The sequence below is a fragment of the Pyrus communis genome, chromosome 6, assembly GCF_963583255.1.
Source record: "Pyrus communis chromosome 6, drPyrComm1.1, whole genome shotgun sequence".
Classification (NCBI taxonomy): Eukaryota; Viridiplantae; Streptophyta; class Magnoliopsida; order Rosales; family Rosaceae; genus Pyrus; species Pyrus communis.
In genome coordinates, this window is record NC_084808.1 from 18,624,386 (window position 1) to 18,648,395 (window position 24,010).

Here is a 24,010-nt window from a genome sequence, read left to right on the forward strand (position 1 = left end):
TAAACGATACGATAATCTATATTAAATTATAGGAAGGAAGATTTGAACACGAAGTATCGGATGCAAGAGCAAATGCTCTGGAGTTTTAAATTAATTAATAGGACTCAAACTTTGGCTAGTTTAAAAACATTATGTCCTCATATCCTAACGATTATCAGATGCTTAGTTGGCATAATATATTAATATAGCATTTCATTGGAAAGTTTATCTAATAAGAGGAAGACTGGGAGGAAATTATTGATTAGGGGCTACTATTACATAAAAAAAGATAGATGCGGATATCTCTAAGAATCGTTAAAACAAAAGGTAAATGTTTACGTCTTTCTTTTTTACAGATGTTTGACGTGCATAAAATTTCTTTTATGTTTACTAAATTGTTTTTATACATGAATCAAACTGTGATTTACATAAATGACTTTTTGGGAACATAATGTCTTTAGAAAGAAAAAAAAGTAGAAGTCAATGTCTCCAAGCTAAAGTGGAAAATTCAAAATTGAGAGAAAAACACCAAGCAATTTCTTTAGCAGGCACCACCCTTTCCTTCTTATTGGTTTTCTTTCAGATAAAGTGAAAAGTTATACATAAAAGGCACTTTTTGCTTATTGAAAGTAGGTAGGCTTCTGTGTCCATTAGTTGCTCTTATTAACTTTATTCTAATATCATACCAACGGTATCATCATGGTATGAAAGTTATTCTCTAACTTAGGAGATTCAAATTTATCTCTCATGGTTCATATTTTCTTCTTCGTTTTCTTTTTAATTCTCAAATATTTCAATGTAGTTAGTATGGTATCAAATCCGGATTGTCATGTGTGTGAAGTACAATGATCACATGTGTTTCACGACACCCAATTTGTGTTGTCCATGTACTAGACTTGAAAATTCACAATATATTAAGAGAATTGTTAAAATGGATTCCGGATTAAAAAAAAAAAAAAATACTACTCTAACCAATTTGATTGCGACGCTAATCAATAAACTAATTAGTGGAAGCAAGAAAGAGACGTTGAATCTAAGGGAAGAAGAGCAAAAACTAAATTTCCAACAAAACATAACAAACTTAGGAGTTAAATAAGGAGGAAAATTACAAAAGCAAAATATGACGTTCACTCTTTCCTCTCCATTTCCACAGATTAAACGTGCTCCCCAAGCTCATTTTCCTCCCTCCTTGTTTATAAATCCATCCCCTCATCCTTTTCTACAGCTTCAATTCTATCATCTACTTCTGCAATACAATCATATTTGATCCAAAATCGAGACCGGGAGAGGAGGAGAATCGGAATTGAGGTTCACGAGTGTTTCCGCCATCCAGAGCAGCTAATCTCGCCTAATCCCCTACGTTTGAAAAACCAAAGAGAGAGAGAGAGAGAGAGAGCAACATGGTTGAGCACAATAACTCAGGAGAAGGTGAAGGAAGCATTCATTTGCAGATTGACGAGCTTCTTCATCCCCACCTCAACGAAACAAGCAGCGCCACGATCAACACAGTGTTCGAGCCTCAGAACAGCATTGGGAAGACAGACAGCAGCGCTACAGCTTCCGTTGGTCCTCCAACTGCACAGCCAGTCCCAGCACCAGAGAAAAAGCTGACCCTTTTCGCGCTCCGTCTAGCAGTGCTCGAAAAGACAGCAACCGGCCTAGGAACCCTCGGTTTCATCTGGGCAACTGTGGTTCTGCTAGGCGGTTTCGCCATTGTATTAGACCAGACTGACTTCTGGTTCATCACGATCATTTTGCTGATAGAAGGGACAAGAATTTTCAGCAGGAGCCATGAGCTGGAGTGGCAGCACCAGGCCACATGGTCCATAACCGATGCTGGTATCAACAGCTTTCGTGAGCTGCGAATCAGCTCTAGTGCCGTGATCCGCAGCATCAGAGCATTTTTCAGGCCTGTGCAGAAACTTGCGGTCAGGAAACAAAGTCAACGCAGCAGAGACATTACGAGGACTAGTGGAAATTCAGAGTCGTCGCGAAACTCTGATCTTCAGAGGAAGATAGTCCGGACTTGGACAAGCTCGGAAGTCCCTCTCCTGCCTTACGCGAAATGGATTTTTCGCGCGAAGCATGTAAGTAAGCTGCTCTACTGGCTCCAGCTCCTGTCCGCCTCATCATGCGTGGCTCTTTCGCTTGTGAAGCTCGTGAAGCACAACTATGGAGAGGTCGCAAAGGGGGACACTGACAAGAGGAACAGGCAGTCTGCTCTTATTATTTTTTATTCGTTAGCATTGGCAGAAGCTCTGTTGTTTCTTATGGAGAAAGCTTACGGTGAGATTATGATAAGCTATTTTAAATTGTTGGAGGAGGTGAACAAGGAGTGTGATTTGGGGCCTTCGGGGTTGGTTTCGGTTAGGAGGTTTTTTTATGATGCGTATTCGAGGTGTATTGATGGAAGCATTTTTGATGGCTTGAAGATGGATATGGTCACTTTTGGAATAGACTTGTTGGGTTCGAATTCCCCCGATGAGAAGCTCATTGGAGCGAGAATTCTTCGACAGTTTTCAATGAACCAGCTGTATTCACATGATACATTGCAGAAGATTGGTCTAAATATTGCAGTGATTGAAAGATTGGTTGAGATTTTGAATTGGACAGATCAAGAGGAGGAGGAGATCAGAAGGTCAGCAGCACAGATTTTGTCAAAACTCGCTGGCAAAAATCAGAACTCCATTCGGGTAGCTGGAGTTCCCGGCGCAATGGAATCAATCTCATCTCTGCTCCAAACCTGCAGGAGCTCAAGTGGTGCAGCTGACGAGATCAGTGAAAAAAGGATCATTTCTGACCACCCAAACTACGGATTCTTGACATTCAACCATTTGGGATTACTTATTTTGAAGAAACTTGCGCGTGTTCACGACAACTGTGGGAAGATTGGAAACACAAGAGGCCTCCTGCCCAAGATCATAGACTTTACTCATGCTGATGAGAGGCTTCTAAATGAAGTGACTGATATGCCTAATGCTCAGATACTGACGCTGAAACGATCACTCCAGTTGGTGAAGAGGCTTGCAAGCACAACCGGAAACACAGGAAAGAACCTAAGGAGAAATCTTTCGGAGATAGTTTTCACAATCAGCAATATCAGAGATATTTTGAGATGTGGAGAGAAACATCCAATGCTGCAAGAATTGGGAATTGAAATCTTAACGAGTCTGGCACTGGAAGCAGATGCAACTGAGAGAGTAGGTGGAACAGGTGGAGTTCTTAAGGAGTTGTTCAACATTTTCTTCAACAAGGGAATGCTGGAGAATAATAAACAGGTGAGGACCAAAGCTGGAGAAGCGCTGGCTATGCTGGTGTTAGAGAGCAAGAATAATTGTCTGCGGATATTAAAATTGGGAGTACTTGAGAACCTCGTTGAAGCTCTTGAGGATCAATTGCTTTGCGTGAACGCTGCTAGGATTCTTAGGAATCTGTGCACCTACAACGGCTCAAACTGTTTCCACCAGCTGAAGGGAGTTACAAATGCAGCACCTACAGTAAGTTCTTCCTTGCTACATTGCCTACCTCTACTTTTATTCAGCACTAACATATGTTAAGTACGAGTAATGTTTTCTTGCCGAAGAATCTGATACATTTAAGTTTGACAAATCGAATATAACATGTGACTAGAGTTGCTGTAGGTTTGTTTTTTCTGCTCCAGAGACTCATTTCTTACTCATTTGTCTTTGATTGCAGGTGCTTCGAGCAATCACTTCAGAAGAACACAAACTGCAGGAAGCAATGGTAGGACTAGCAGCACCGGTTCTTACATTCTTGTCTCCCGAAGAATCAAACCTCATGTTTAAGAAAGCCAGAATCACTGAGGGAGAAGTGGCAAATGAACTAGTCCAGATTCTGAAGAAGTACAGGCATCCACCGATCAAAGTTCCAAGAATAAGGAGGTTTTCCATAGAGTTGGCAATCTGTATGATGAGAGACAAACCGGAAAACGTACGAGTTTTCAGGGATTTGGGGATGGAAAAGGAGCTGGATTTTGTGCTAGAGACAACCGCAGAACTCGAAAGCTTCAACATTTTCTCTGGTACCGTAGGAATGAGCCGGCACAGCACCATGATCCATTCACTGGTAGAGACTGCTTTGGGGTTGCTAGCTGAAGGGTCAAATGATGCAGCATAATGCGGTACACTTAAAACACATATTTAAACTCCGTTAATATTTTGGAGAAAGTTCTTGTACTGTAAATTAAACTGTAATTGCAATACACGAATTATCAACATTCAAATTTCTACTTAACCCGAGGAAGTTGTTGCCTTCTGTCACGACATAATCAAGAGCATTTACCCTTACACCTGAAGTCCCGATTCTGCTCACCAGCCCTAACTTGTTAAAAATTATACGTGGCACATGTGAAAGGAAGATATTGACAGATAATTTGCACATCAGAACTCCGAGAAAAACAAAATAATATATTCATTTGTGTTGCGGACACAATATAAGAATCTGGAACCAGAAGAAACCTTTTTTTTTTTTATGTTACAACTAAAATCAATACAACTTTTCACAGCAATCTTTCTATTCTTTTCCGTTTTCCGGTTCGGGTTTTCCTTTTCCAGACGAGCATTTTACAAATCATGAACCCTGACACTTTAGTTACAAACAAATACAATCATATTGTCTACGGAGAAAACGAAAAAAATACGGAAACGAGTCATCTATCGACTGTGGTTGTTTCTAAAGAAGTTAAAATCCCAACGCCGTATCAAACCATCCATGACATTGCTTGCAGGATTTTTTACCACCGTTACTGTGGCTGTCGTCTTGGCTGACAAGTCACTATCTGATGTTCTTTGGATGCTTGCTGATGTATCGCTTTGGCTAGATGGCCCCGCGCTCCCATCCATTATGGATAGAGGCGTTTGCGATGCAGGTTCTGCTGTTGGAACCCTTGTTGGAGTTTGATCTTCAGGTCTCGAATCGTGGGATTTACTTACTGAAGTAGAAATAGATTCTGTTTTCGAGGATCCTAAGTGCCTAACTGAAGTGGAAGTAGATTCTGTCTCCAACAGCTCTTGCTTCTCTGCAGTAGATGCATCATCCGGCTGGTCATCTTTTTGCAACAAATTTAGAGAATCAGGTGTATCCAAGGGCGATTGTTCCTCTGCCTGAGAGTCTCTCATTTCTAAGTCTTTTAGTGATAACATCACTGCTTCCATGAACATCTGGTAATTTATGAGTTAAAACGTTAATTCAAATTCAGCAGTCATTCAAAAAGGTCCTGAATCCAGAACTCATCTAGGTCAACTATTTAACTCACCCTTTCTTCCTCATCGACATCACTTGGAAAACCTTCCAGGTCATCAAGCTGGTATTCTACATACTGATCATCGTCCATCGTGGTTGGAACATGGGGCCCACAAGGACTGCCATTTGCGAATTCAAAGCTAATCATATCAGAAGATGATGGGCCATTATCAGTTTGTCCATCCTGCACCACCATATATAATCAAGACATTTAACTTAGTTATGTTTATAGTTAACAGATAGAACCAGACATGATGACTTCAAACTACTCTTGCACCAATGTACCATAAAATTTGTGAGCCACATCATGTACCAATCTGTCACAAGTATCAGCTACATCGGCACAAAGGTTTCTTTTTTTATTAATTTGAGCAAATATTTCAGAATACTGATCAAGTGATCAGGCATATGTCACGCTACTGCATCATGTTAATTACAAGGAAGGAAATTTGGGATTTGGAAGCAGTTTCATCATAAGAGAAAATGCAAAATACCTTGGATTCGGATTGCCCATCGGTAGATGAAATACCAGAAGGAACCTGAGGAAAAATCATAGAAGATAAAAAGAAAAAAAATATAGTTAATCCACCTGCAGAACAGTAAACATCATTCAAAATGCTTTATTCTGTATTTCCCCACTCTAACAGTTGTAAATATCTACGTACTCCCTTTTTAAAATATTCTTTTAATGCAGCGTTTTTCATTTGTGCAAACAAAATAAGAATGAACACTAACCTCCATCCGACTCATGGGTCTTCTTGAACGGAGTTGTCTAATGGCATCCTGTTGGCCGCTGCCAGGTGGTGCTTCTGCAGGTAAAAGTAATCGATAGGAGATTAGCCAAATAAAGAGCCGGTGCACTTGAGAAGTTAAAGAGAAAATAAGCAACTTTAATCACCTGCAGCAGCAGTTGAACATCCGTGATCATAATCAGCTGTGAGCACACTTCTCCAACTACCCTGCAGGTACAGCAGTCAACATTTGAGAAGGGCTGTGAACGCTAAATCTAGCAATTCTTATACAATAGAAACTCACAGCCAAATGAATTGCAGCTTTTTTTACCTTACCAAAGGTCTCGTGTAAAGTGTCAAAAAATGTTTCCACAACCTCATCCTCCGGGGGTTGCAAAACATTGTGGAAAAAGATGTTTATAGAATCAAAGTAGAATTGAGGTCGTGGAGAATTGTGATCTCCCTCAAATTTGATGATGTTTTTGTCTCCCTGCAAAGTTCTCATTTACATAAGGATATTTGGAAGACAGAATGATGAAAACCAAGGGAGAGTAGAAGCAGGAGGCATCTCCTTTTATAATCGGGGAGGAGAATCTAACTTGGGAGCTCTTCTACAATTGGACAAGAAATACCACTAGACTAAGTGCTAGCTGGTTTGTGTAATGATACCAAACTCATTAGACGTCACAGAAAATTGAGAGTTCTAATTTGTTTCAACTCCATGTAAACACCGTACGAGACACTACACGCACCCAAACATTGTATAAGACACAGATTCACCCATAAGATGCAAGCCAGAATGTATGTCATGCCAAAATTATAGTAATCACATTATGGATATTTACCATATAAGCCTCAAATATACGATCTGAATGATGGGGTTGTATGAAATCATCATCAATGCCATGCCCAAACAAAGCTGGAACAAAGCAAGAGCTTGCTACCTAATAAAAAAAAAATAGTCAACCAGAAATTAAGAGAACTTTAAGTGTATGAAATATCGTGACAAAGAACATAAATTTGGGTTTTCTATTCCAATGTGTTTTGTCTTATATTCAAAAACATTCATAGATAAGGTACCTTAATGGTGTTCAGGTTCATTATGTCAAATTTTGCCTTTTTCTGGATAGCTCTCCGCATGTATTGGATTGCAAACTTCACCTAAGTAAGCGAAAAAAAAGGTCAAGGTCAGAGGTTATAACAGTCATGACTCAGTATGCAGCTACAACTGATAAACAACAAAACTTCATTGCCCAATATAGGCAAGAACTGATAGCGACCATCAGAAGGGCTTTAATTAAGAGCAATCTATTCCCACAATATGCACCAAAATTCAGTTGCAACACCCAGACAATCAGACATAGGATCTACTTACAGTGAACTTAGGCAAACGAATTTTGTAAGTGTCCACCAATTCCATCATCAAATCAACCAAATCAGAGAATGGACTGTCAAGAACCATTCCTGCTATTGAAGGATCCTCAGCTCCATACAAAAGACTGCCAAATATGTATATGGTTAATAGCAGATACGCTAACCCTCAAGTAATAACAAAGATCCAAGTATTGATGCAGAGCGTACATCTGGTTTCATATACTAATATATCTTATCACCACCTTGCACACCATAATCTCTTCACTTGTTGTTCAACCTAATGGACTCTTCAATTGTTGTTATTATGGTCGTCATAGCCTTTAAATGTTATCCGTATTTTATTATACAATCAGTTAAGGAGGACAATGGCCACATGCAAACACTTAGGGGAATATTACACATAATACAAGCAAAAGTACAGATTGATTAGATAGTTTCAAAACCACAGGTGCCATGTGAGGCTTTGCAGCCATCAAGTTACGAGCTCATGAAATGGTCATAACTCTAGCCACCATACCAAGAACCAGAAGAAATGATGAACTAATTACTGGCCATAAAAATCTTCCAGAAACATTGATACGCCTTTTTTGTGTTTCAAAATTTATTCAACCTTTAATACAATTAACTGAAAGATCTCCTAAATCTACATTCATATATGCACGTTTACAATTAAGCAATAAGTGAATGAGCAAAACCTAGTAACAGCACCCATTGAACGGCCCCACAAACCAATCAAAGATACATTTCCATCTGCTCGCAAATAATCAACCACAGTCTTCAGGTCGTCCTTCTGAAAAATAGTTAGAAAGTCAGGTGCCAATTCCCAAGATTCAGAATGGTAACTACATGCATAAATAAGGAGAAACACAGAAAATTTCATAAAGAAGTTAGCATTCATCTTCACAAAGACAGTTTTGACAAACCAAGAAAACGTATGGAGCACCCTCAAAGATATATAATTAACTACAATTTTGGATACTCAATGGACCAATTCTTAGATATATTAACTACAATTTTGGATACTCAATGGACCAATTCTTAATTAATCTCTCTTCTATGTGGGCTCATTATTACACCTTCCATTTCAACTTACAAATTCTTTAAGTCAACAGTAGTCGTCATACAACATAGAAATAATGTGGAACAAACCCATTCCACGTTGTTGTGCTCTGGTCGTTATGATAAATCTGTTATAAATAGTTATGAGTACTTACTTCATTCCACCCTAAAGTCACGTGATCTCCTCCGGAGATTCCGGATCCTGAGAAATCAAGAGTGAAAACTGTAATATTTGATGGAAGCAAAATAATGGCTGCTTCACTGGCATCAGCCCTGCACCCACTGTCAACAAAATATGCTGCTGTCAGTCATGTTATATTCTATGGAGGAAAAATAAAAAGGCATAAAATATCATTTAGATCAGAGGGACACAACAAGCATATACATGAGTGATGACATAGCTATGAAGTATGAAATATGCTTCACACGTGTAATATGTGCAAATAATATCAGTAGGGTTGTTGAGGACCTTTGAATCCCAGAGCCCATGTAAAGACAACTAGGTTTTCTCATTTGTAAGTAAACCTCAAGAGAATAATATAATTTTGTATTATATTCTTCTATAGTAAATCATTACTGATATAAGATTGTGACTGGATGTACTCTTCCAGGCTATATTAATATGACTGAATCAAAGTGACCATTAAGGATAATCATCGCTTGCATATCCTAGGGTTAAAAAGAATGTGAAACCAGAGGTAACTATGACCTTCAGTATTTGTCGAGCAACCTCATTTTCTTGGTGAAGATTAAGGGCATTTAGAATTGTTTCATTACTAGTTACTACATGAAATCCATATTTTAGCAGTAAAATTGCATTCTTCCAAGTTCTGAAATGTCAGAAAGGCTGTAAACACTGGATGAAACGCCCATGAAATAAACATGGAAACTCAAACTAAGCATAAATTTTCAGACCTGTTTCCATGACAGTATATCACACAAGGCAAAGGCTTTTCTTCTGGACTAACAATGGGCGTGTAATGGCTACACTTCAGGACATCTCCCCGACTATTTTTCACCTGCAGGATTTTCAAGCACCGTTATATTGAAAGGTGACAAGTGACAACCACAGGAATTCTCAAGTCATAAGCAGGCAGAAAGTGAACATCATTCAGAAAATAATGTGCAAGATAAAAAAACTTCTGAGACAAACAATCACAAGGGTTGCATATCCAAAAGGTTTTTACGCCCTCCAACAGGACGAACACTTGTAAGTTCAGAAACTGAAATAAAATACTTAATCTACCTTCTGCGGACATACAGAATATGGAAAGCTTACCTCCACATCTTTTCTTTGGTACCATTTCCCTTTCAGTATGAACTCTTGATCCAACAAATCATTTTTTGGGTCGTACTCAGCCCTGAAACCAAACACCCGTAAACTCATATACTCTTCAAACAGTTACAAATCATTCCGGTTTCTAATTCTGAAAGGCAAAGAAATCGCTCAAAGTATCATGTTCAACAAATAAACTTCACAAAATCTTAAATTAACACCAGAACAAATACGGGACAGAGAAATTCCGAAATTACACAAAATGATCTTGCTTTCCAACATACGAGGAAGGAGAAGAAAAACAGAAACAAGGTTCAACGCCACCTCTACCATAAAAAAATACGCTAATCAAATTAAATTTCAAATCATATGCTTTCATACTCTATTTCTTTCTACTAAAAAAGAGGAAATAGTAGAAAATTATGAATTCTAAATAAACAAATAGTTGAATTGGGCTACTTCAGCAAAAGGGTTTCTTTTTCCTTGAGAACCCAAACAGGAAAGCAACTAAAGATTCGAACTTTCAGCTCCAAATCCATCTTTCTCAGCAACCAAACACAGCAAAAACAAAAACCCATCACAAAATCTAATCCCAAAATCCAAAAAATACGAAATCTAAGAGCTACAGAGTAAACTGAGGGCTAAAGGGTGATTGTTCACCTGGGAGGCCGAATAATAAAGTTTACAAGCTGTTCCATAGATTCAAAAAAACGATCTCCCTCTCCGAGCTGTTAGCTGGTCTTCCACAAATTTAACTTCTTTCAGCAAAAAATACAATAAATATTACAAAAAACAAATAAAATTACAAAAAATAATACCTGAAGAAACAAAAATTGAACTTGATGGGTGATCAGGAGTTGCAGAGACCAATAAGAAAACAAGAAGAAGAAAGGACCTGCCCAGTGCTGTTGGGGTGGAAATATGAGAAGAATTTTTGTGTTTGCTTCCTTGCAAACAAGAAGAACAAAAAATATGTATTTATTTAAGTATTAATTATTATTATTTAATTAATTTGATTGCTGTTGCTCTTTCCTTCCGAGTCCCGACGCATGTCTCTCTCTTTGCCTCTCTGGCCCTCCTTCTTTTCTTTTTCTTTCTCCCAACCTCCCTCGCTCCTCGCACTTACGCATACGTCTCCATTCCAGAGCTGGAACCGGGTAAAAGGGTCGGGTTTTCGGTGCAGAATGTATTTTATATTCATAAAAATGTATTAAAATATATGCGATTAATTATTAATAGAAACTAATTAACTGTATTTATTTTAATACAAATGAGAGATATTGGTTTCCTACTTATAATTTTATTTTGGGTTTTTTTATTAATACCTCACTTATTGTTGAATACACTCCACATAAAATTTTATTGTTTAGTGACATATATATCTAATATAAAATGACTATTTAGGCCTAAAAAAATTATAAATAAATAAATAATTTTCTAAATACACCCCAAGTTAATTTAGACTTGTATTCTAAGATTGCTTTTCTTCAAGCTCTCAAAGTCACTCACGTCCTTCATTGTAGAACAAGACTCTAACTACTAAAAGCACAAAATGTGGAAAAAGATTATTTTCATCCTCGTTCTGCAGATCTTTAATTTGCTTGATTCTATGATGAGAGAAATTTTGGAATTGGAGAAAGGAAAAGGAATTGGTTAGTTTAAAACCAACAATACATTTTATTTTTTTTACTTTGCAGGTGCAACCTAGAAGAACAAACTGATATAATAAAATGCAATGTGTTCACAAATTTGGCTTTGACCATGATAGAATGCCAAATAGATGTGCATGTGAATTCATATATATTCGGACAGAGAAGGAACAATACAATCTTATACGCAATCCAATTATCAAATAATAGATCGGCAGAAGGTATGGGTTATTTAACCCCACCGGATGACAATGTTATAAATTGAATAGAGAATAGGGAAATAATTTTGTTTCATACTTGACTCCAATTCATTTGCTTGTTCATCGCCTTCTTCGTTCTTCGTATTGATGTGGGGTCTAAGTAGAGCATGTGGGGTGTACATATAGCATATGGGGTGTGAGGGTTGTATTGGAAAACATGTGAAGTATTAAGATAAATTTTGATTTAAAAAGTATATATAGGTGTAGTCAACAAAACGTAGGGTGTGAATAAAACAACCCTTTATTTTTATTTTTAATCTGATTTTGTTGATATAAATTCCAATACTATTTCCCTTTTGAAAATAAATTTTTAGACGATAGTTAATTGTTCAGTTGTTTGTGCGGAACACTTTTTTTTTTCCTTCGACCATACTAAAATTCCCGGTAAAATTTTTATTGAAAACAATTATGCACCATTTCCTCATCATTTACACGGTATCTCTCTATTCAAAGAATATCGTATCATTTCTTAAAAAAAAAAGCCAGAGAGTAAAGTAAACAAATGCAAATGGATTATAGATCATGTAGGGTATTAAATTAGGACAGCTTCTGACTTCTGCAATCAAAATTTGCGTAGATAAAGTAAAATAGGTAATGATAATGACCAATTACCAATGTTGGTAATTCATGATGTGAAGTAGCACTCACCTTACCAAATGGTCTCCCACTTTGTGTCACGGGATCATCCATTTGCCTTCAAGCAATAAGCAAATCAATCATTCTGGTCCCAATTCCTTGCTAACCACCTTGATCACTTCGAGAAATGATAAGACCAGTCATCCAAAAACTATATAAAAAAAAATGTTAAGAGTAGCTAGCCATTTAAAGGGCCGAATAAAAAATGTTAAGAATAGTCGTTTCCTCGTACATAAAAGACTAACTAGAGCATAACGATTATTCTCATGTCCAACTCCGACAACAACAAAAATTTGTCACACAAAAAATTAGGACTCGTTTAGAATTACTTCTAGAATAACTGGAACCGTTTTTTGTGAAAATATTTTTTAAACCAATCCTTAGTAAAATTCAAGTGTATTACAAAAAATTACTTTAAATATCTGATACTTCTTCCAAAAAGCACTTAAAGTGTTTTTGAAACCCAAAATCAATTTCACTAAAAATGTTTTCAGCTATTTTAAAAACACATTCAAACAAGCCCTTAGTCTGTAGAAGATAAAAATAGAAAGAAAAAAATTAATTGTTATAAAGGAATAATTAACAATTGGAGATTTTGTTTAATCATGTTTAAGGGAAGTGATGTCATGCACATAAACACAAGTATTGTTATTTTCTAGCCCATCATCTGACCTAGTTTGTTGGATTCGTAACCGGATTCCTCGTGGAGTTCTCTTTGTGAAGATCTCAGAGATCCGTGAATTATATCTGTTTATCATACATTGTGTAATTAGAAATTATTTTACATATTTTTATTTAAAATTAAATACAAATAATACCTAATAAAAATACGATGTACAATGAACAGATACAATTTACAGATTCTTAGAATCCTCATCAAAAAAATCCGGAAAGAATAATGTTGGATTCTACAACTTTAGTTTAGATTTTGCAGATGAATAATTTGGATACAAAATATATAATCTAGAGGTAAAGTCACTTGCCAAATAATGTATTGGCCACCAAAAATAGGATACAATTTAAGGCCAAAACCAACAAAGGTAACGGTCCAATTTGCATCCTCTAATTTTAGCTTTAACAAATTATACAAGGGTGGAGTACTTGACTCCATATTGTTTTGTTTCTTCTTCTTAAATAATAGTAATAATGATGTCATCCCACTTCATTGTGGCCCATTGGAAACTAGACCCTACAAGAAAAAAGAAGAAAATCCAATTTCAAAATATTCACTAGGTTTTCTTCGTTGCAAGACATGATAGTCACGGAATATGAGTAACAGTCAACTAATCATTCACATTGTGCAACCATCCTGTGTTGAAAAATTACTTCTCATCGCCGAAAAGATATTGCATGAACACATTTAATGAGTTATGTAGAACATAGAAGAATGAAGTACATAGAAAAAAAATGAAGTTAAGATAGGTGAAAAATGAGAGAGAAGTTCATTTAATTAGAAGCAAAGGTTACATTGATCCTCACATTGGATCCGACTAGTAAGTCACTTTGGACTTGTTTTGAGAATAATTTATCTATGTTCAAAATATCACTGTGACGATATCTCAAATTAGTAACAAACTATCATGTGACAAAATTAAACACATTAAAACACTATCATAGTAACGTCTCAGATATAAGTCTCTTTCTATTCAACCAAGAGATTAAAGTAACCTATTTCCTAAACCAAAATCGGCGCGCGCGCACATGTACTACATTATTATCACATTGGCGTCCAAATTTTATAAACTGTTTTGTACCTTAAAAAGCTGAGTGCTTTGTTGGAGATTCAGAATTGCAGATGCTAGCAAGACTAGTAATAGACTCTCCCACACTACCACACAAAGCTTTAGCTGGAAAGCAGGTGAAAAACTCAGCCACAGATAGCAGCAGATATGATCTCATTGCTAAAGCAATATTAGAAAATATGAAATTAACAATATAATTCCAATGATAATAATTATAAAGAATTTCACAACATCAATTATATATGAGATTAATATAAACAACTAGAGAAAAAGTTAGAAAAACTGACAAATTTGGAGATTCAGACTTGCATAAATGCGATGTCTTAAAGACAGAATTTCGCCCTTACTCTTGTACTTATAATTCGGTAGGCGTCCATCTCCCAGGATTCAACAATCTATAATCCGAAGTTAAAGCACTTCAATCTTCAGACTCTGACGAACTTCATATATTTCGTACTCTCAAGACACGACTCAGATTTTTACTCAAACATTGGCGAAAACTCTTCTCTTAAAAAATTTCTTAAAAGACAATTGTTTTTGAGTTTTTATAGAACTCAAATATACTCTTTGCCAAAGAGATGTATCATTTAGGGTTTTGGTAGTTAAGTAATACCCTTTAACAAACATATCACTAAAGGGGATGGCACCCCTTGCGGCACCCTTTGATACAAAACCTTTAACACTTGACTGACTCTTATTTTTTCATTCATATTTTATAATTGAAATATTATAATATAATAATTATAATATTTAATTTCCAACAATCCCCCACATGAATGAAAACCTAGAAGAATTTGAGAGTACAGGGGGACAAGAGATGCATCGGGAGAGGTGTCTTTTTGGACTTAAACTGTTCACCGCAGCAGTAAACCGAGACAATAAGCAACACATATCACTAATCCTAATATATTCCGGTTCATACGATTGTGTTCATTTTGGTTTTGAACAAATCCCGAATTCATGAAAGCTTTAAAGAATTTAGCCATCTCAGACTTATAGAAGCGACCCATTTCTACTCTTACATAGGTGATCACTGTTTAAGAATACTCTGCAATATTCCTCTTATTTATAAGATATCATTGTCATTAAGTATAAATATACATCCTAAACTTCTGCAGACAACACACTTCTTCCATCATAGGAATGAGATATACAGTGTGTTAATTTCTTTGAATCGTACCGAACCAGTTTGCCTATTGAATTTAGACCATGAGATCTCCAATAAATTAAGTTAGATTTCCGCTCGGCTAATTCATTAGTTATGTTGGCTTTAGCCTCATTCCCCTCGATGATCAACTTACTCTCTAGTTAAACCTTTAATAATTGGTGCCACTAAGGTTGACTATCTTTAATGGTGTGCACAATCCATCTTATGAAATTATATTTAATGAGAGTAGTTGTTTCTCAATTTTAAGTCCTCAAAGGTGTATGTATGTGTTGGGACTTTTGTAAGTAATTTGCTAACACTAGGAAGTAGACTTCCCCCACATTTAAGGTATTTGAAAGTTGTCTCTAACCTTGCCATACCTTAAACAATCACTGGTTAGAAAATATGGTATCTGGATTGTCTTGTTCAATTAGCAAATTACTTTTAACCTACCTTCACAATTGTTTCAAAATTGTTGTTGCTTTTAATGCTATTGCTCAATCAATCATTTTTCTGTACTCTAAGTAGGAAACAATAAAGATAGACTTTATCTATCTTCTTAGGCCTTCATGCCTAATTAGAAATTATAAGAAAATCACTTCTTGACTATTTTTCTTTCCTTACTATGACAAACATGCATGACCCAATGGCCATGTCCATTTATATACTTACTTAATAAGCATCATTATGTCGAATTCAAATATGCGAAATGTCTTTCACAATTCCAATATGGTCTTGTCCTTTCTGAATGACCCCCTCACTTTCAGCACTTTAAATGACACTCAATATCATTCTGAGCCTCTTGAAATTTATAAATATATCACTTCGAAGAAAGCATATAAATGATTTTGCAACATTAATATCACTATATGATAATACATCCAGTCGGTGATAGAGAAAATACTTTAAATACCTCTTCGCCCTCATGCCCATTCGTTATACTACCTTTGTCATGATCATCGACCTTGACAAATGCAAGCACTATGTACTTCTCAAATACTCTTGCACAAACTCAATTATTTATGCGAATGCAATGCTCATGCTTATCGGAAACATGTTGCATATGAAGATCAATCATCAATCCATTTGATTGATACAAAAATTTGTGTTCTAATTTTGTCAGTGAAAGCAGAATACTGCTTCGCAACAAATACATCCATTCAAATGGAGAGCCATGTATGTTTTTTGGTTCACTACAAAACCTCACCAATCATAACTGGTTGCGTTGGTTAAAAGCACCGAATGTCTTTTCATGAAATTGTTCCATAAAAATTAAACACCAAACTTGCATCCGTTGGCAAATCCTATCAAACTAGCGCCTTTAAGGCAAACCCAGAAAAGGAACATGTATACTTATATATGCAGTGCCCACAAGCATACTTATCCTTTCCTTTCTGTAATTTCTTCGCATATCGAAGACCAAAAACTTGCCTTATCCTTTTTTGTATATTTATAATTCAAGTAAACATGAAGATGGAAACAACCATGTATTTCAAAGAAATACATATATCTCAAAATCACACTTCAATAGTCTAGATTCATGCAAGATATAATCCAAGTGCATAATCAGATCAGTAAAAAAAGATTTGGATTTGCCACCACAAATGGAGAAATCCATTTAGTGATACTCACGCACTACTAGAATTATGCTTATAGGACACCATTTTTTGCACACCATTTGTAATTGGTGGCCATAGATATAAAGAACTCACTCTTACTATTTTTTGGTGTCTTTACAGTGGGATGTCGTTGATATCGGTGGCCTTCAACATTGAGACACCAATGATTGGTGTCTGTTAAATAGCTTTATTTCTTAAACTAACTTTTCTTCTACTTTTTTATTTTATTATTTATTTTGTAGGCACTGAAGTGGTGTTGGTTAATTTTTTTTGTTTTGAAAGCTGGGATATATATTGTAATTTTTTTGTTTTGAACGGTGCGATATATATTGCAACGGGAGAAGACTAGTCTCGAGAAGAGAATCTACGGATGCAAGTGAAATACAAAGGGAGACAGAGGTCAAAACCCATAGAAGGACAGAGCCTTGGACCCTAATCGCATCTCTTGGTCATTATTGCATCAATGATGAAGTTGGGCAGTTCCGCGAACCAGTCGCACTCGCAGGATGCGGACAGGGAGTAGTGGCCAAGACGGTGAGCGACCTCATTTAGTTGGCGACGAGCATGGGCAGTGGAAGCTCCACTCCCAGGATGCTGGTTATCTGCTTCTCAAACCTTGCCCTTTCAATTTCTCAATGGATTAAGCTCCTCGGTTCATTATTTATTTTCAGTTGGGTTTCATACAATCAATTTAGGGCTGCAAGACATTGAATTGATTTTGGGGAGTAAAAATAGGTAATTTTGTGTTTCTTATATTTAATATTCAAAATTTTTTAGATCAAACTTTTCAATTTGTTTATCATGCTTATTAATCGTTCGCTTCTCCAATTACTCACATTTTAGAGTTCAACTAAAGAATTTCTTTATCGGCCTCCTAGTTTCTTGCCCTTTCTATTTCCCCAGTTTTTAAGCTTCGTTATATTAATGACTGCTCGACCGAGAGTATTGAGTATATGAACTTTTTTTCTTCCTTGTTCTGGTGAATTATATGAACTTGTTATGATCCCCTACACCTTGTGTTCTATGTACAAGTCCTCATACATACAATGTCACTCATAAAATCGATTGAATTTTTGTTTTCCTATTACAAATGATTCGTTCGTACAATATATACTCTTCCTTGCGGTTGCGTTTGTAAAAATTTTCCTCTTTATTTGCATACTATATTTACTTAATTTGTTTCAGTTACATATTTTACTTGACTTCTTAATCATTAGGCACTTTATTGTTCCAATTCAGGAAACTATTGATTATATTCAATCACGATGGACAAAAGTTGGGCCACTTTGAATCTATTTACAGAGGATTACATAATAGGGCTAGCAAAATTTATCTCAAACTCATTGCAAGTTTCTTCTCATGATGGCAACATCAAATGTCCATGTGCTAAATGCTTGAATAGGTTCTAGTTGAGTAACAATGAAGTCGAAGCGCATTTAATTGTCGAAGGTATGGACCATTCATACTTGGAAGGCTCATGGCTACGGCATAGAGAGACATTTGGTGACCCTTTTCCAAGTAGCCAAGCTGCACAACAAATTGCTGTTGTTAATACTCCTCATTGTCAACTAGGCCCCTTGCTTGAAGGTATTTTCTTAGGTCCCAGTGTAATGGGTGGCATGCCTATTAATAATCACAATGGTCAAGAAGCTCCAATACCTGTATATGCATGTAAGTTTGAAGCCATGGTGCAAGACGCCAACATGGAATTATATCTGGGTTGTTGTATGAAGAAAATGGATTTCCTAATGCGAGCATTTCAAAACAAGTGCTTATATGGGCGCAGTGCAAGCTAATCTTCAGCTTTTCAAACATATACTCCCAAATGGTCATTCTTTATCGAAGAAGGTGATGAGTACAAAAGGATTGCTGAAAATTTTCATGTTGCCTTACCAAAAGATCCATGCATGTGAAAATGACTGCATGCTATATTGGAAACATAACAGTGGTTTGGATGTTTGTCATACATGTGGTGTGTTCGGAAGGTGCTAACATATTTTCCTATTACACCTTGCTTGCAAAGAACATGTGTTGGCATGGTTTTTCTCGCCTCGAGGATGGCTTCTTAAGACATCTAGCTCATTCATTTGCATGGAAGCAATTAGATATGAAATTTCCAACATTTGGTGGCGAAATGCGTAATGTATGTCTTGGGTTGGCAAGTGATGAATTCAACCCCTTCAGAAAATGCAGCATCAACTATAACACCTGGCCAGTATTTTTGACCATATACAATTTACCACCTTGGTTGTGTATGAAATCACCGTTCATATTGATGGCTTTGTTAATACTGAGAAAATAATCTCTGGGAAATGATATTGATGTATACCTTGAACCATTAATAGACGAGTTGAAGGTATTGTGGACCTCAGGGGTTCCTACATATAATACATTTAGGCAAGAGACCTTCACCTTACGAGCAGCTATTTTGTGGATTATTAGCGACTTCCCCGCTTATGGGAACTTGTCCAGTTGGAGCGCACATGGGAAATTTGCATATTCACATTGCAACTACAAGACTGAGTCAACATATCTACAAAATGGTAGGAAATATTGTTATATGGGTCATGGTCGTTTCTTGCCCATGTCACATGTTTTTCGTCGACAGAGGAAAACCTTTAATCTTTCTGACGAAAGAGAGCAAGCACCTTCCCCCATGAATGGATGGGAATGCCCTCGGCGGTTGTCCATTTTACGGTTCAAATATGGTAAAACCTCACAGAAAGAGGTTGGAGAAAAAAACCACCACCTAGACCAATAGTTGGGCCATTGAAGAAACATAGTATTTTCTTCAAATTGTCGTATTAGGAACATCTTGTCCTTCGACACTGCCTTTGATGTTATGCACATTGAAAAAAATGTCACTGAAAGTTGGTTGCAACTCTACTGGGTATCGTTGGGAAAAGCAAGGATAACTTGAATGCAAGGTTGGACCTAGAATTGATGGGCATGAAACCAGAGTTGCAGAGAAAATTTATCAATGGAAAGCCAAATATGCCTCCTGGTGCACATACTATGAAACCATTAGAGAATGAATTGTTTTGCAAGGTTTTAGCCTCAATAAAAGTGCCTGACAATTACTCGTCAAATATCTCACGGCTTGTGCATGTAAAGGAAAAGATTGCAAGGGGACTTAAAAGTCATGATTGGCATGTTTTAATGCAGCAGTTCCTTTCAATTGCCATACGCAAAAGCCTCCCAAATGGTACTGCACATAAATTATTGGAACTAAGTGCATTCTTTAGACATTTGTGTACTAAAAAAGGGTCAATGGAAGGCTTTCGCAAACTTACACCCAAAATAGTTATGATCCTATGCCAATTGGAAAGGATATTACCCCATGCATTCTTTGTCGTCAGTCTTCACCTCACAATACATCTTGCCAAAGAAGCTGCACTTGCAGGTCCAATACACTATAGATGGATGTACTCAATTGAGATGTGTTCCTTAACTTTTAATATGTTTCCATGGGTATTACATTTTTGCATCATATAATTTATTACAGCAAAATTGATTGTGTACTATTTAAATTAGGTACCAGCTGACCTTGAAGAAGTATGTTCGAAGTAAAAATCGACCTGAGGGAAGCATGACCCAAGGATATCTGGCTAAGAAGTGCTTGTCTTTTTGTGCGATGTACTTGGAAGGCATAGAGACATGTTTGAACCGTCCAAGCGGAAATGTAGATAGAATACGTCCTGACCATGAGGGTGACATTGACATATTTTGTGCCACCAGGCATTCACTTGGTATGCAGGAAGATTATCATCTTGACAACCACAATTGGGAGATTGCACGATCGTATGTTTTAGCCAATTATGATAAGTCAATGGCATATAGGAGGTGATTAAACTTAAATGTTATATACTGTAATTGAATGGCACCAAATTCTGAAACTCAACTTGTGGTTATATAAAGTGACATTGACATTATTTTCACATACAAAAGTTACATGGAGAATGCTCAAAGAACTCAAGGGAGGCGTGTAACCATGCTATAAGCAGAAAAATAAGCTACTAGATCATTCCCAGATTGGTTTAAAAAACATGTTAGTATGGAATAAGTTGATTCTGTGTATAATGGTTTCCTATTTATCTTCCTATTCTTAACTATGCATATGAACCTGTGTGTAAATTGTGTAGGTTAATCAATTGCAACAATCAGGTGATCCAAGGGCAACTGACAACTTGGTGGCGCTTGCTAATAGACCTAGTAAGTGGTGTCAGAGATGTAAGATTTTTGTATGTAATGGATTCAGGTTCAGAGTAAGAGGCACATAATCTAATGGAAAATACCAAAACTATGGTGTTTTCCTACAGTCTGATGTTCCAAGTTATGCTAGCCCATATGATTGGAATCCTGTTATTGGTTTGGTAGACTACTATGGAGTTCTGATTGATGTATTTGAAATCAAGTACCATATGGAACACACATTGGTATTATTCAAGTGCAACTGGTTTGATGGCACTTCCAGAAATACTAGTCAGGGAGTAAAAACAGACATATATGGGTTTAGATTGGTTAACTTCAACAAGATTTCGTCTGCGAATGACCTTTTCATTCTCGCATCATAAGCACTACAAGTGTTCTATGTACAAGTCCCAACAAATATTGAATAGCACGTTGCAATCAAAACAAGACCACGTGATTTCTTTGATATGCCCTCAACACATGATCATGATCCGTGCGATAGACAGGATGTGGAACATGCAACTGGTGATAATGATGAGGTTCGAGTTAGAAGCAATGTAGACGCCCATGACTTCGAAGAATGCTTATAAAAGCATCTCGCTTTTGATTAAGGTAATCGTTATAGGAAGTATTGATTCGATGGAAGTGTTGTATGATATGGAAATATTTGTACATTTTGACATTCAATCCTGAACCAAGCATTGCCTTGACTAATAGTCTTTTGATTTGGTATTATATGCAATATATTAAACTGGTGTCTTTATGTGGCAGCTTCAGGTAGGAAGGATGATTGGAGGTGCACTGGAGCATGGGTTTGTTCTAATTCAGATCACTACAGTATGTTGAAGTCTTCTGGATATAGCATTGCTGCTTGTTCTTTTTTATCTCGCACTCGATCATTGAGCAGTAAGAATATAATCGAGGTATGAAATGAATTATGAATTGACCAGTTATATTGTTATGATATTTAATTAGTGCAACTGTAGTTGAATACATATAAGTTAAAATGGTACACATTTTTATAATTACAAAATACACAGAGTAGTCTTACATGATTTTGATTCCATAAACCATCCATACAGAAACAAAAATAACAGAGCAGTCTATATAGTTACCAACTGCCTAGGTTCAAAATATAAACATCCATATCTTCTACAGTGGTACAAATTGAGAAGGAATGTTTACATAGAGCAAAAGACTAGAGATTTTTTTTTTTAAAGGTTGATATCTTGCCTACACTGGACATACGTGAATACTAATACCATAATATAACATCCATTCCTAGCTAGGTTCAACTATTCTTACCATAAGCATCATCGGATGGTGATTTTGCACTCCGAATTTGAATAGGGATGGCTTCCTGTTTTGCTTTATCTGTAGCACGATTCATCCAATCATTGTGTTCTTGACCACCCACATATTTGCACGCAACACACTCCTTAACAGCCTTGTAACTTTTTTGAGGATGACGAGTCCTCACAGTATTGGTACAATCAGAATCAGAATTAAAGTGTACAACATTGCAAATCTCAATAGGATCAAAGTGGTATGAATCACCCAAGAAAAAAATGATATTATTTTCACTGTGTCACCACTGATGGAAGGTTGCTTTCCACTGGTCATTAATTTCTCAGTATCACCACTGATGCAAGGTTGCTTTGCACTGCTACCATGATTCACGTAGCCAATTTTGTTGGACCAGGGCGGAAACACGTTCACATCGAAACTTGGAAGATCAGATGGAAAGTGCTCATCTTTCATGATCACATTTTTCGTTGCCTCATCATAACGAGGACAGTAAATATTGATTAAGGGATTGGGAGATTAAGGAGGGTAAACGGGCATGTTAGAGCCATATGAAAAGTCATTCCATTCAACCCAAGCATCATTTGTCTTTGTAGGGGGATTCGAACTGCTAATTGGCACCTAATTGCAATGTAGGGTTTTGCTCGTACTCGACTTCGACGTGAAAGTTAGCCTCTAGGTAACACCAAAAATTAGGATCTTCATGGTTGGCAGTAAGTACAGGGACAAGGTTTTCTTGGGTGGGAATTGGGGTTGCAATGTTATTGGTTGGGGCAGGCATCATGGGACCAATTACTTCATGATCAATCGTAAGAACAAGGGGTTCACTTGTGTTACAAAATAACTGCCTACGAGCTTTTTGGAATAAAGGGGCCATTGGTGATTAGGTGTGATTTTGAGAGTTTTTGAAACTGTTGTAAGTCCAAAAAACTCTTCGTGGTTGATATTCATAATTGACATTAGAATGGAGGGCAGGGCACTTGTAAGTTCACACCCACTTATTGTAAAAAAATTTAATTAGGGTGTCAACAATCAATAGTCCCGGGATTCTCCTTACAAAAGCACTGAACTTTGACCACACAATGCATATGCCAATCTCATCAATCATGAATTCCAAATCTGCCACCTCACCAACTGTCAAATTATTTAATGGGTTGCTAATTTTTTTTTATTTGGTAATAGCAACACCTGGCCATTTAGTGTGGCTAGGGGCTTACCCCTATAAGGGTATATCAATTAATTAATGGTTTTACTAGGGATTACTAGGCAGAAGGACTTCCCACTCGCCTTAACTATATGCAAAAATTTGAAGATTGGATTTCAAAAAGGAAACGTGTATGGCTTCAAAGATTTCACTTTACTCACTTTACTTGTTTAATTGCATCAAGCTATAAACTCAAACAAGAAAATATCTTGAGGGCACAGACGTTTCATTGAAGCCATTTCATGAGGTATCTGCTACTTTTCTCTTTTTACCAGAAAATTAATTGAGGTATTAAATAGAAATGCTTTTGTTTACAAATGTTAATTTAACACACTTGTCTTGTGTTTACATGAAAGGTAATTACAAAGGTATTGTGGGTCAGCAACAATAACTCACTTGCATCAATGTCGATTGACGAAGGCATCGAAACTCAACCATCGGCATTCAACCTGATGGAACATGACCACATAGATCATTTCACAGTTCCAAATAATGTCGAAGGTGTCGTGGATGAACGTCAACGTATAACCCGTAGAGCACAGGCTTTTAGGGGAATAAATAGGCCACGATAGGCAC

General features: G+C 36.7%; 2 protein-coding genes across 2 annotated transcripts; one reads left to right on the forward strand and one right to left on the reverse strand.

Moving 5' to 3' along the window:
- The first annotated feature begins 1,093 nt into the window (after positions 1–1,093).
- On the forward strand, positions 1,094–4,233 carry LOC137737343 (uncharacterized). The gene is made up of 2 exons (XM_068476792.1): positions 1,094–3,476; positions 3,676–4,233. The coding sequence occupies exons 1-2, from the start codon at positions 1,380–1,382 to the stop codon at positions 4,114–4,116; spliced, it is 2,538 nt and encodes an 845-aa protein (XP_068332893.1). The 5' UTR covers positions 1,094–1,379; the 3' UTR covers positions 4,117–4,233.
- A 153-nt stretch (positions 4,234–4,386) lies between these two features.
- Positions 4,387–10,780, reverse strand: LOC137737344 (uncharacterized). Its single transcript, XM_068476793.1, has 15 exons — positions 10,500–10,780; positions 10,342–10,416; positions 9,685–9,766; positions 9,321–9,424; positions 8,561–8,687; positions 8,042–8,136; positions 7,348–7,471; positions 7,053–7,133; positions 6,818–6,916; positions 6,304–6,462; positions 6,140–6,200; positions 5,977–6,050; positions 5,736–5,780; positions 5,255–5,425; positions 4,387–5,159 (listed from the first exon to the last, which is right to left on the reverse strand). Exons 2-15 carry the CDS (start codon positions 10,377–10,379, stop codon positions 4,653–4,655), a joined length of 1,767 nt encoding a protein of 588 aa, XP_068332894.1. The 5' UTR covers positions 10,380–10,416; positions 10,500–10,780; the 3' UTR covers positions 4,387–4,652.
- Positions 10,781–24,010: the final 13,230 nt, after the last annotated feature.